General features: G+C 43.8%; 1 protein-coding gene and 1 long non-coding RNA gene across 2 annotated transcripts in view; both read left to right on the forward strand.

The window, feature by feature from the left end:
* The window catches only part of LOC309872844, an 802,828-nt gene that overhangs the window by 567,790 nt on the left and 222,380 nt on the right, over positions 1–12,658 (forward strand). The gene's annotated exons all lie outside the window — the stretch shown is intronic.
* CFAP92 (cilia and flagella associated protein 92 (putative)) overlaps positions 1–12,658 on the forward strand; it is an 86,142-nt gene that overhangs the window by 26,539 nt on the left and 46,945 nt on the right. The window contains exons 7-10 of the mRNA XM_082747511.1: positions 790–865; positions 2,186–2,316; positions 6,399–6,545; positions 10,747–10,931. Of these exons, the coding sequence (XP_082603637.1) occupies positions 790–865; positions 2,186–2,316; positions 6,399–6,545; positions 10,747–10,931 (539 nt within the window). The remainder of the gene's footprint in view (positions 1–789; positions 866–2,185; positions 2,317–6,398; positions 6,546–10,746; positions 10,932–12,658) is intronic.

Genomic DNA, 12,658 nt, shown 5'->3' on the forward strand with positions numbered 1-12,658 from the left:
CCTTCTGGTGCTGGTTCATTCTGGAAGGCATCACTGCTCTCAGTGCAGGAATCACTTTTTGTGATTGGTCCTTTTTCTTTGTTTAATTTTTATTTAATGACTTATAAAACTTTTCTAACCATAGAAGTTACATATGTGTGGTTTGCTTTTAGAAAACTCAGTGACTATGGAAAAATATAAAACAAACAGGGAAAACAATCTATAGTTCTATCACCAGGATAGAACTGGTTATTATGTTATGGAAAATTCCTTTGCTGTAAGATTTTTTTTTTTTTTTTTACATAGATAGGGTTGTTCTGGATACATACTTTTGTATTCTGAGATGAATATGTACCTACATGCACTTTCCTATTTACTTAAGAATCTATTTACTGAAGAACTGCATAAACTCCATTTGTGGAGTCCATAATTTTTCATCTGCTAGTGACATTGTAAGCTTCTCTGTAGATGGGGACGTAGGGACCTCGGGAGTGTTTTCAGTATTCTCTGATGTAAACAGTGCTGAATTAGACAACTGAATAGATAGTGACTTTTTTTCCTTTTTTTTTCCACCCTCCATGGGGTGTTATATAAGAAATTGGTGGCTTCCTCTCGCCTCCATTTGTCCGAATAATCCTCATTAGTCTGTGCATTCATTCATTTACTCATTTATTATTAACCAGCCTTTTTATGCTCACTGCTGCTTGGTGACTGCCATTATAAAATGGGTAAAGGACCCTCATTTCTTTAAGGAACTAGAGTGGACCAGGAAGTCCATTTGCTAATAAATATTATCATATTCTCACCCAGCAGAGTTTGAAACTTTTCCCAAGATCCCCGAGGGAGATGAGAAGGTACTCAGAATGGAAGAACTTTCCACAGTTCGGTAAGGATGGAACCATGCTATTTCAGCGATTGGGAGTGGAACCCCCTCTTGCTTAAACCGTACAGTGTCTCACCGAGAGTCATGTGGATTTTTAGTAACTTAGCTAAGTCGGAGCTCATGCAATTCAGGTGAAATTAAAGGAACAGAGAAAGGAATGCTTGTATTTATGAGCGCAGATATGCCCTGTGCTTTTGCACATGTTGGTTTACCTCAATTCTCATCATGGTCACTCTGAGAGATGGTATTATTACTATTTCTGTTTTCTTTATAACATAACAGAGTGGTTAGTGATTTGCTCAAAGATTTAAAACTGGAATTCTTGGGATCTTGGGAATGTTGGTAAAGCCAGGACTCTAGGACTTCAGAGTACCAAGTCCACAGCCTTTCCTGCTACGAGTGCAATTGCTCTTAGAGCCTAAGAAGGATCTGGAGATTCCTTGGATGCCTTGGAGGTCCAGAGGCTGAAAGGAGGCCCAGCTGGAGGCTTGGGAGAGTGGGATGGGGAGAACCAAGAAACTGTGTCATTAAAAAATCTTGACTTCTAAAAAATTGTTTTTTGTGTTGAATTGATGCATTAATTTGAGAAGAACTGACATTTTTACATTCTGAGGCTCTCCCATGCATGACCATGGTATATCTTTTCACCTAATTTAGCTCCTCCTTTATGATTTCTAATAGAGTTCAAAAAAATTTCTTCCTATAGATGTTGGATAATTCCTGCAAATGAATTCCTGGGTATATTAGAGCTTTGACTGCTTTTATAAGAATATATTATTTTCCATAATATTTCTAGTTAGAAATTGATAATATGAGTGTGGTCTGCAGAGCAACAGCAACAGCATGACTGGGAACTTGTTAGAAATGTGGACTGTCAGGTCCACCCAGGCTTATTGACCCATACCTGCATTTTCTTTAACAGCATTTCCAGGTTATTCATTTGCACATTGAAATTTAAGAAGCTTTGGTTAGAGGAATGCAATGTCATTTCTTAAAAATCTGCTCATGGAAAAAAAAAAATCTGCTCATGGGACACCTGGGTGGCACAGTCAGTTAAGCATCTGCCTTTGGCTCAGGTCCTGATCCCAGAGTCCTGGGATCAAGTCCCACATCAGGCTCCTTGCTCAGCAGGGAGCCTGCTTTTCCCTCTGCGTGCTGCTCCCCCTATTTGTACTCTCTTTCTCTCTGACAAATAAATAAATAAAATCTAAAATAAATAAATACAATAAAAATCTACTCCAGATTGGTCCAGTAAATAGATTCTTCGGTCTGGTCCCTGCTTTTTTTCACCTTCATTTATTTTTCTCTCTGTGAATTTTCTAGATGGAGTATTTCAAGAGAAACAGCTCTTTCTTTGGGAACAGCAGTCGGCATGGAGATGGAAGGAGAAGATCATCATGAGAGATCATCATTTAACAGCTTAACAAACATGTTAGAAAAGCAAAAATTTCAAAGTAAGTTGGGATGGGATTTTGGAATTTTATAATATAACTAGACTTAGAAGCATTATGAAATATTCCAAATTCAGAATACTTCAGAAAGATTGTTGATATGTGACCACATGTTACTTGAAAGTAAGAAAACACTACATACCCTTTCAACTTACCCATTCTGTCTCACCCCATCCAGCCATTCCAACCCACCTTCTCCCATTCATTTACCTGCATCATTCCACCCATTTGCACACAGCCTTTCCCATTCCTGCCAATGCTTCCACGCTCCTGACTCATGATGTCATGGGGAGCATGGAAATAAAATCTCTAAAGTTGACTGTAGACTTTCAAATAAATAACTGCCTTCCTATGTGATAGATGCTGTGGTAAGTGTAGGTAGGTATGTTGAAGAAACTAAGAGTCAGCTTTATAGAAGGACTCTCAGAAGATAAGAAGTTCTTCACTTCTTATGGTAGAATGAGGGAAATTGCATTCCAGGTTGCAGGAACCACTCATGCGAAGTCTGTAATCTTGGTGACAGACCGAGAGGTGAGGGTCCTCAGAAGCTACTACATTGACCTCTTCCTTCTTCTTCTTCTTCTTTTTTTTTTTTTTAAAGATTTATTTATTTATTTGACGCGGAGAGACACAGTGAGAGAGGATACGGAAGCAGGGAGAGTGGGAGAGGGAGAAGCAGGCTCCCTGCTGAGCAGAGAGCCCGATATGAGGCTCGATCCCAGGACCCCGGGATCATGATCTGAGCCAGAGGCAGACACTTAATGACTGAGCCACCTGGGTGCCCTGACCTCTTCCTTCTTAACCTTGTTCGCTTCACCAGTTTTTCAGCCAGCAGTTAGGTTTCCTGTATGAGGTGGAATATTCTAGAACTGGTGCACTTGCTGCCTCCTGGGATGGCCCAATTCCTGTTTATACAGCTGTAATTGGTACAAATCATTTCCTTAACTCTTTATCCATTAAGTCCGCTTTTCCCTGTTCGAGTTCAACACTCTGAAGCTGCAGAGAGAAGTGACTGCTCCAGGCGGGCTCTCTGCCAGGCATCGGAAACACAGTTGCTCACATGCCCTTTTCAAGGCCCTAGAAGACTAGTCCACGCTTTCATATCGGAACACCGTCAGCTCTTTGGAAAGTTTTCTCTTTTCCAGATTAAATAGCCTCACCTTTTAAAAATATTCTTTAAGCATTTGAATGAGATTTTCAAACCATCTTTTTATTTTGAAAAAAAAAAAAAAGAAAAAAAGAAGAGAACAAAAAATACGATGTATGTACAATTTAGGCGTTGAGATTTTGCCACATTTCCTTCATTTTTCTTGCTCTTTCCCCTTCTTTCTTTCTTCCTTTGTTTCTTTCCTTCCTTTATTCCTACTTCCCTCTCATCTTCTCTCCCTCCAGCCTTCCCATCCTCCCTCCCTCCTTTCTTTTTGAGAAAAAGAAGTTCACATGTAGACTCCTTTGCATCCTGTGCTTTTAAGAAGCATCCCCTAGGGGGCGCCTGGGTGGCTCCATTGGTTAAGCATCTGCCTTTGGCTCAGGTGGTGATCCCAGGGTCCTGGGACTGAGCCCCTTGTAGGGATCCCTGCTCAGTGGGCTGTCCACTTCTCCCTCTCCTACACTTGTGCTCTCACTCTCTCTCTCTCTCTCAAATAAATAAATAAATAAAAATCTTTTTAAAAAAGCATTTCCCTATCCTACATAGAAATTGGTGTGACACTTTCCTGCCACCCCATTCTTTTTTTTTTTTTTTAAAGATTTTATTCATTGACTTGACAGACAGAGATCACAAGTAGGCAGAGAGGCGGGCAGAGAGAGAGGGGGGAAGCAGGCTCCCCGCTGAGCAGAGAGCCCGATGCGGGGCTCGATCCCAGGATCCTGGGATCATGACCTGAGCCTAAGGCAGAGGCTTTAAACCCACTGAGCCACCCAGGTGCCCCCTTCCACCCCATTCTTTCTGACACATTCAATGTTGTATTGATTTTTGTTTTTATGAGTTACAGAAATGGTTTCATACTGTACCTATCTTCCTGCAACTGGCTCTTTGCATTCAGCTTGACTTTTGAGGTTTATTTGTGTCCACATGTGTAAGTCCAACTCCTTCCTTGTAAATTCTATAGAGGACCCCATTGGAGGGCTGTGCCCATAAATCCTTAAAAAAAGAAAAAGAAAAAGAAAAGTAAGCCAAGAAGCAGGAATAGCCACATTACATAAGATTATAACCAAACAAGCATAGGAGATGCTTTCCAGTCCCATGGACTCCCCACTGAGAGACATTTGAGTCGTCTCCAATTTCCCACCATCACCAACACAGTGATAGCGATCATCCTTGTGCAGGTCTCTGTGTGTCTGTGCTACAGAGCCTAGGGCATTTGCCCTGTGGGGTCAGAGGGCATGGGAAACGCACCTCCACCCCTCAGGAGGTATTGCTGGTTTTTATTCTCTGGGTTGTACCTATGTGCTCTCCTGACAGAAGTCCTGAGAATTCCAGGTTTTCCCTGTTATCAGTCATGCTTGGCATGGTCAGGGGCTTACTTCCTGATTCCTTGTGGACTCGAAAGCATCTCCTATGCTTATTTGGTTATAATCTTAAGTAATTGGCTATTCCTGCTTCTTGGCTTACTTTTCTTTTTCTTTCCCTTTTTTTAAGGATTTACTTATTTATTTGACAGAGATCACAAGTAGGCAGAGAGGCAGGCAGAGAGAGAGGGGGAAGCAGGCTCCCTGCTGAGCAGAGAGCCGGACGTGGGGCTTGATCCCAGGACCCTGAGATCATAACTTGAGCCGAAGGTAGAGGCTTAACCCACTGAGCCACCCAGGCACCCCTTTCTGTTGAGTTCTAAGCTTTTCTTTTAAAGATTTTATTTATTTATTTGAGAGAAAGGGAGAAATTTGAGGGAGCAGGAGAAACAGACTCCCTCCTCAGCAGGGTGCCCATCTTGGGGGCTTAGAACTTGATCCTGGGATCCCAAGATCATGACCCGAGCTGAAGGCAGATGCTTAACCGCCTGAGCCACCCAGGCAACTCTAGGTTTTACATTTTTTTCTTATGGATTCAGAAGCTTTATTCTTTACATCTTCTGATGATTATGTGTGATCACTTACGTACCCTGTAAACACCATAGGCCGGGGTCTGTAAGTTACCCATTTACTCTATGTGTGCTGGTTTTGCACACTAGTTATGTAACTATTCCTTTCCAGTTTGTACTTTCTGTGATGTTTAAGAAATCCTTCCTCATCCGGACATCAGTAGAGTCTCCTGTGTATTCTTCTAATTAGTTTGAAGTTTTTTGTTTTCCACCGTTAGTCTGCCTTTCATTTTGCCTATGGCATGAGGTGCCCGATAATTTCATTTGCCTCCAGATGGAAAGTATAATTAATTGACTAGTCCGTCCTTTCTCATTGATCTGAAATGCCACCCTGGCATCTGTTAAGTCCCCTGTGTGTGCAGTGTATTTCTGGGCTTTCTGTAGTCTGTTCCATTGGTCTTTGTATCATGGAACAAATAGCTAATGGCTTTAATTACCATAGATATACATATGTCTTATTGTCTCCTCCCCCACCCCTGCATCTGAGCTTGGCACAGAGCTGAATATTTTATGTACCTTTGCTCATTTACTCTTTTCAACACCCTACAAGGTAGGCAGTACTGTCCCCATTCTATAGGTGAGGTGACTGAGGCTCAGGATGGTTAAGGAAGGGGAGACGCGGTTCCAGAACCTTGGTGGTCTGACTTCAAAGCCCAAACCTCAGCCCTATACTGTGGTTAAGAGCTGACTTGGGGGAGGAGTTTGGTATGTGGTGATGTTGCTCTTCATCCAACCTCGGCCCCCTCTGCCCATGTTCTCGGAGTGGACCGGCTGGGAGATCAGGACGGCCCTCATGTTATTCCTGCATGTAACTGACAACCACTTTGTCATCTACATGTAAACACCTCTTCTGGTTGCTGGGGAAGGGTGGCAGCATAAAGGATGACCTCCGCTTTCCAGGGTCTTCCAGAACCTCTTTGAGTCTCTGTAGCACGTATGCATTCACATACGGGAGCTTGGATATGAGCTCCTGGGAACGCTTGTTTCCTTCCTTTGATTTCACAGTTAAAAGGAAAGACTCAGAGGGGAGAAAGAAGAGCCAGAAGAGAGGGAAGAAATCTCAAACAGAGGAGGAAACTGACCTCAAGATGGAAGGAGATTGGAAGCATGGTACCTTCTCCACCGAGCTGGCGGTGATGCCGCTCCTCGCAGGTGGCCACCCCTGGTCCCAGCCGGTCTTGGTTGTTTTGTCCCATGTGGCTAGAATGTCCATAAACAGGGTGCCCGCATTGACCAAGCCTCCGTTCTGCCACCTAGCTTCATGCCCACAGTCACTTCAGTGAAGTGGAGGTAAGCTTCTCTGTTGTACAGAGGAGGACAAGGAGGCACAGAGAGGTCAGATGTATTGTTCGAGATCACCTAGCAAGTAGGGGCAATGCCAGGGTTTGAACTCAGGCCTGATTCCGAAGAAACTGGTAAGAGTAATTGTGCTAATTTTGTTTGCTAAATAAGATGCTGCTTTTTGTAAGCACTTTCTTGCAGATGTTTCTGAAAGCATCTAGTAGAGGAAAGGGGGGAAGGCGCCAGTGTTTCCCTCCGGTCCAGTACTACTCATCGCAAACTCTGAGCCTCCCAGTAAGCTTGCAGGAGTGCTGTCTGGGTGCCCGCGCTTGGTTCTGTGAGGAACCAAAACTTGGAGAGGGCAAAGCAATTACTTGGGATCGCATAGCTCAGGGGCAGAACTGGGGTTCCGTTCTCTTGCTCTGTAAGTTTGATCACAATTTGGAAACTAGGTTATCTACGGTTGGACAAATAATAAGTAGGTATGTGTGTTATATCCCTAGGTCTTGATAATAGAAAGCTCACCATGTATTTTGGGTAAAATTACATGACTTTGTTTTTAAAATAGTAATATGGGGGGATAACCCTCTTTCTTTTCAGAGAAAATAGTTTCCAGTTTATTTCATGGTTGGGGGCGGGGTGGAAGGGGGATTGTGGTTGGCTATTAGGGTGGATGTGCGCCCTCTACTGGCAAATCTGCAGAAATTTAGGCTACTGTCTTGAGCCGGCCCAAACCCTTGCAGTGGCTTGCGGTTTACCCCATAAACGTTACACAGGTGCCAGGAAAATCGAATGCTCACAAGCTCTTGTATTGACAGTTATACGTTTTTTGAGGAAATACCATTAACTTTTCAGTTTTCCTTTTTAAATGGATTTTTGAAAATCAGCTTTCACCAGAAGTTGGGCCTTGAATTCAGGCTGTCTTAGTTTTCCTGGAGCAATGGAGTCTTTTCTAGAGAAGTGAGTTTTCAGAGATGCTTACCCGCCTCAGGCTGTGGTCCAGGTAGAGCCGGCCTCCACACCGGGGTTTCAAGCTCCTGCTCGGGGCACACATCTCTGGGGCATACCTTGTGGGCTGAATCCCCAAGAGAAACTGGTGCCTAGAGGTGGGTGAGCTCCGGGTGACCTGTTGACTTTAGATCGAGGTTGATTTTGCTTCTTAATTTTGCTATGGGAGGAAGGAGAAGCTCAGATGGTCTCAAACAGCCTGGCGTGACTTTTTCCAGCAGGGTGAAGCCCAAAGGTGTCTGCCGTCCCGCCCCCCACCCCCAAACTGCCGTCACGGCCCTGTAATGGCTCAGTGATTCCAAGAGCACCAGTGACAAACAGACTTTGAATCTTGACTCAGCCACTGCCCAGCAAGTTGGCCACTTCCTCTGAGTCCTTCAGTTCCATATCCTCATCTGTAGAATGGAGGGAGGATTTCTACCCCGGAGGGCTGCAATAAAGGTCACGTGAGATAAGGTGCATAAATTTGCACATAGTAGGACTCAGAGAGGTTACCAAATTGGAGCCACTTCTGTCAGAACATTTGGGTGGGCTGGATACAGGGTGCTGGGCCTTCAGCAAGAAAGAAAGACAAGCCTCCTTCCTTACACCGATATCACGGTTTATGGTCCTCAGCTAAGAAGGGCCTTGGCTTGGCAGGCCAACTGGATGTTTGTTTTTGCCATAAAATAACAGCATAAGATCATTCTAAAACCAGCATGGTAATTTTTGCTCATTATCTTTGATTTCGAATTAGGCCCTAGGCTTTGCATCCCTTAGTGGTGAATATTGATTGGCCAGTAACCCATTACGATTCTAAAAGGACTGTGGAATGATCTCTTGATTTTTGTTGCATAGTGGAGGGGCCAAGTGTTGCCAGGCAGGACTGGTTTGGACATGCGTTCCACACTTCTTAGCTGAGAGACCTGGGGTGCTTTCTGAACATTTCTGGATCCCAGCTTCTCTGTCTAGAAAGCAAAGATGGAAGCTGCCACACAGGGCTGTTAGAGGACCCAGGACTTTAATGCACACTGAGGTCTGGCCGGTGTAGATGAACGCTCATTGCGGGGTCCATTCCCAGGCTCCTCTTCTCTTACTCCGGAGCAGGGCTTCTCAGCATGGGCATTTGTGCCCCTAGGGGGACATTTGGTCATATGAGGAGGTTTTTTGGTCGTCACAAATGGGAGCGGAGGGATGCTGCTGTTCCATAAAGCAGTGGATGGTCCCCACAGCCGAGAATTCTCTGTCCCCGAATATCTGTGGTTTTGAAGTTGTGAAACCCTACCCTGGAATTTTGGCTGAGCCCTCCCTCACTGAATGGTGGTTTGAGTGCACATTGGTGGTGGAGATTTCTTCCATACTGGGCAGTCTTTTTCACAAAAAGGTTTACAGAGTTATAGAATACAAGTCATGATTAGTTATGGCCTTGACAAGTCAGCTTTGTTGAAGAGAAAGCTGTGGGAGCCCTGAGAGCTGTCCGCAGCAGGTGCACATGGCCCCATGGTCACGCCAGTGGGCTCAGCCGCACACCTGGGGCCCATAACTTGTTTTGGAAGGGAACCTCTTTCCGAGTGTGAGTGACTGGGCTTTCGTGTGCCCTAGAAATACATTTACAAACCTTGTGAAAGGAGCAGAGCTGATCTTTCTGCGTGCCCACTACATGCTAGGTGGTGTTCCCAGCCCCTTCGTGTACATATACCGTCTTAATCACCCTAAGCACGGTGGAATCTCTGCCCATATGAAGAAAGGAAGCCCCACAGAACCTCTGACTTGTTGTAGGTCACGTGACTACGGTATGAGCCTAGGCCTCTCTGCTTGTACAATGGAAGATTTGACCTCTCCCCAACCCCCAACACCATTCATTATTTCTCCACCTGGTATGGACCCCTTTCACGAGAAAAAGATTCTCCCAGCTATGTGTGCCCCACACAGTGGCTCCGTTTACCCGCCTTTTTCCCTAGTTGCGCTGCTGCAACACGGCCCTACCCGGAAGTGTGCTGTGCTCAATCCAGCTCTGTTGTACCAGTTGTGTTCTACGTCTGGAGCTGCGCTTCTCTGCTTGGGCCACACCCGTTAACGCAGCACCACTGGCCGCCACAACAGAGACCCTGGCATTTCGTGCTTTCGAACCTCTTCTCTTCTAGAGTCATTGCCTGAAGCAGCACCACCCAGAAGAGCTTTCTGTGGTGATGGAAATGCTCCAGAGATGTGTGGTCTGGTCGAGCAGCTCATAGCTACACATGTACTAGGCATTTGAAATGTGACTCCTGTGATGAAGGAACTGCATTTTAAATTGTATTTAGTTTTATTTATTATTTGTAAAGATTTTTTATTTATTTGTCAGAGAGGGAGAGACAGCACAAGCAGGGGATGCTGCAGGCTCCTTGCTAGGCAAGGAGCCTGATGCGGGGCTCTATCCCAGGACTCTGGGATCATGACCTGAGCTGAAGGCAGATGCTTAACCCACTGAGCAACCCTGGTGTCCTGCCTGGAGAGCTTTTAAAAACCCTAGAGTGGAGGCTACATCCCAGACCCAGTAAATATGACTGCTTGAGGGTCCTACCTAAGCATCAGTATCCCTATAGATGATTCAGGAAATGCTTAAATTACAAGATGGCCATCAAGATTAAATCACAACAATTAGGGGCGCCTGGGTGGCTCAGTGGGTTAAGCCGCTGCCTTTGGCTCAGGTCATGATCGCGGGGTCCTGGGATTGAGCCCCGCGTCGGGCTCTTTCCTTAGCAGGGAGCCTGCTTCCCTTCCTCTCTCTCTGCCTGCCTTTCTGCCTGCTTGTGATCTCTGTCTGTCAAATAAATAAATAAAAATTCTTTAAAAAAAATCACAACAATTAAATTCTCTTAGGGAGCTTATGGGACCTCAGTTTGAGAAAACCACATATAATGTGCGGACAGTAGGTGTTTGCTAATTGTTGTTTTATGTTTTTTTGGTTTTTTTTTTAGTTTTCTTCTCTTGGTTATAATTTATCATTGGCTCTTCTCAGGTTGCCTGATCCCTCTGTACTTGTCTTGGAGCTGTCATGAGTCACAGTCTAACACTGTCTGTATTTCCCTCCTGCCCCCTCCAGGATGGCAAACTATTGTGAGCCGTGGTAGGGGGAAGTCTGCCAGCATTTTAGATTGTTTTTTGACTTTAAAAACAGAAGGTCCTATCATGACTGAGGAGCAAAAGCAGGACTTAAATCCCTTGACCATAAAGATCAAGTGTGTTTCCTGCCTTCCGTCACAACCTGTTCCCTTCCATGAACTAGAGGTAAGATTGTGTCAGAAAAATTGGTTGGAGAGCTCTTTTTCCCATCCGGTTGCCCATTACATGTCATCTCTAATTCCCAACAATGGCCTGCTGTGAGATGTATTATCATCCCTATTTCACCATTTAGGCTCTCACAACGAGATATGAGAGATCAGGTTCCTGGGTTTAGGAGCTACTAATTCTCAATGTCTCCCCACTACACCACAGATGTCTTTCCAGTGCAGGTAGTGAGCCTCCCATCAGAAGAGTCCCCAGGCTTCATGGAGACAGGAGCAGTGCTCATGTAGATGCTCACTCATTTTGAACGAACTGGGTTTAGCACTGATATTTACCCTGGAAGTTTCCTTCTTCTTCTTCTGATGGGATCCTTGTCTCCTGGATTCTGTCTTCCTTTTGCTTTGTCTGCTGCCTGGTTTTGCTGGAACACATCTTTCTATAGCTTCTTGAGGAAAGGTTAATGAGAGATACTTGTTTTGAGGTCTCATGTGTCTGAAAATATCTTTATTCTACCCTTACTCTTGATGAATAGTTTAGCTGGGTAGAGAATTCTCATTTTTCTTCAGTTTTGAAGGCATTATGTTTTATGTTCCATGTTGAACCTTTGGATGAGATTTTTTCTTTTCTCAAAGCAGTAGAATCTTCTTTCTGTTTTCAAAAACTGCTTGATTAGGTGTCTTAGTGTGGGCATATCCATATCCATATATTATACTTCCATTTTGAAATAAAAATTCAGAGAAAGTACCCTTCACCTGTTTCCCCCCCCCCCAGTGGCTATGTCTTATGTAACAACAGTATAATATCAAAGTCAGAATATTGATAAATGTGTGTGTGTAGTTCTCTGCCATTTTATCACATGCATGGATTTATGTAATTGTCACTGCACTTAAGATACAGAACTATTCCATCACCACAAAGACCTCTCATGCTCCCCTTTTATAGTCACAACTGCTTTGTAACCTTGCATTATCCCTACGCACTAATATGTTTTCCATCTTTATAATTTTGTCAATTTGAGAATGTCATTGTTGCGGATTGAATTGTGTTCTCTCAGAAAGTTATGTTGAACACTTAACTTCCAGTGACGCAGAACGTGACTTTATTTAGAAATTGGGTCTTTATAGAGTTAATCTTGTTAAAATGAGGTCATCAGAATCCAGTATGACCAATGTCCTTAAGAAAAAAGGAAATTTGGATGTAGAAACTGACACAGACAGAAGGAAGACTAAATGAAAAGATGTAGAGAGAATGCTATGTAATGAGTAGACTTATGTTGTCACAAGCCAGGAAATGTCTGGGGCTACCAGAAGCTGGAAGAGGCAAGGAAAGATGCTCCCTTAGCATCTCTGAGGGAACATGGCTTTGCTGACATGATTTTGCACTTAAAGCCTCCAGAACCATGAGACAATGAAATTCTGTTATACTAAGCCACCCAGTTCATGGTAATTTATTATGGCAGTCCTAGGAAATGGACAGTTATATAAATGGAAGCATCCAGTATGAGACCTTTTGAGATTGGCTCCCCTTCCCCATTCAGCATAATGCCCTTGCATTTAGCGAAGCCATTTTTTATTTACTTTTAATTGTTTTTTAGGACCATTTACATTTAGTGCAATTATTGATATTTTAGAGCTTAAGCCTGCCATTTTAATATTAGTTTTCTATTTTCTGTTTCTTTTGTTTCTTTGTTTTCTTTTTCCTGTGTTCCTGTGTGTTCTTTGAAACTTTTT

The sequence above is a fragment of the Mustela nivalis genome (assembly GCF_964662115.1).
Source record: "Mustela nivalis genome assembly, chromosome: 1".
Lineage (NCBI taxonomy): Eukaryota > Metazoa > Chordata > Mammalia > Carnivora > Mustelidae > Mustela > Mustela nivalis.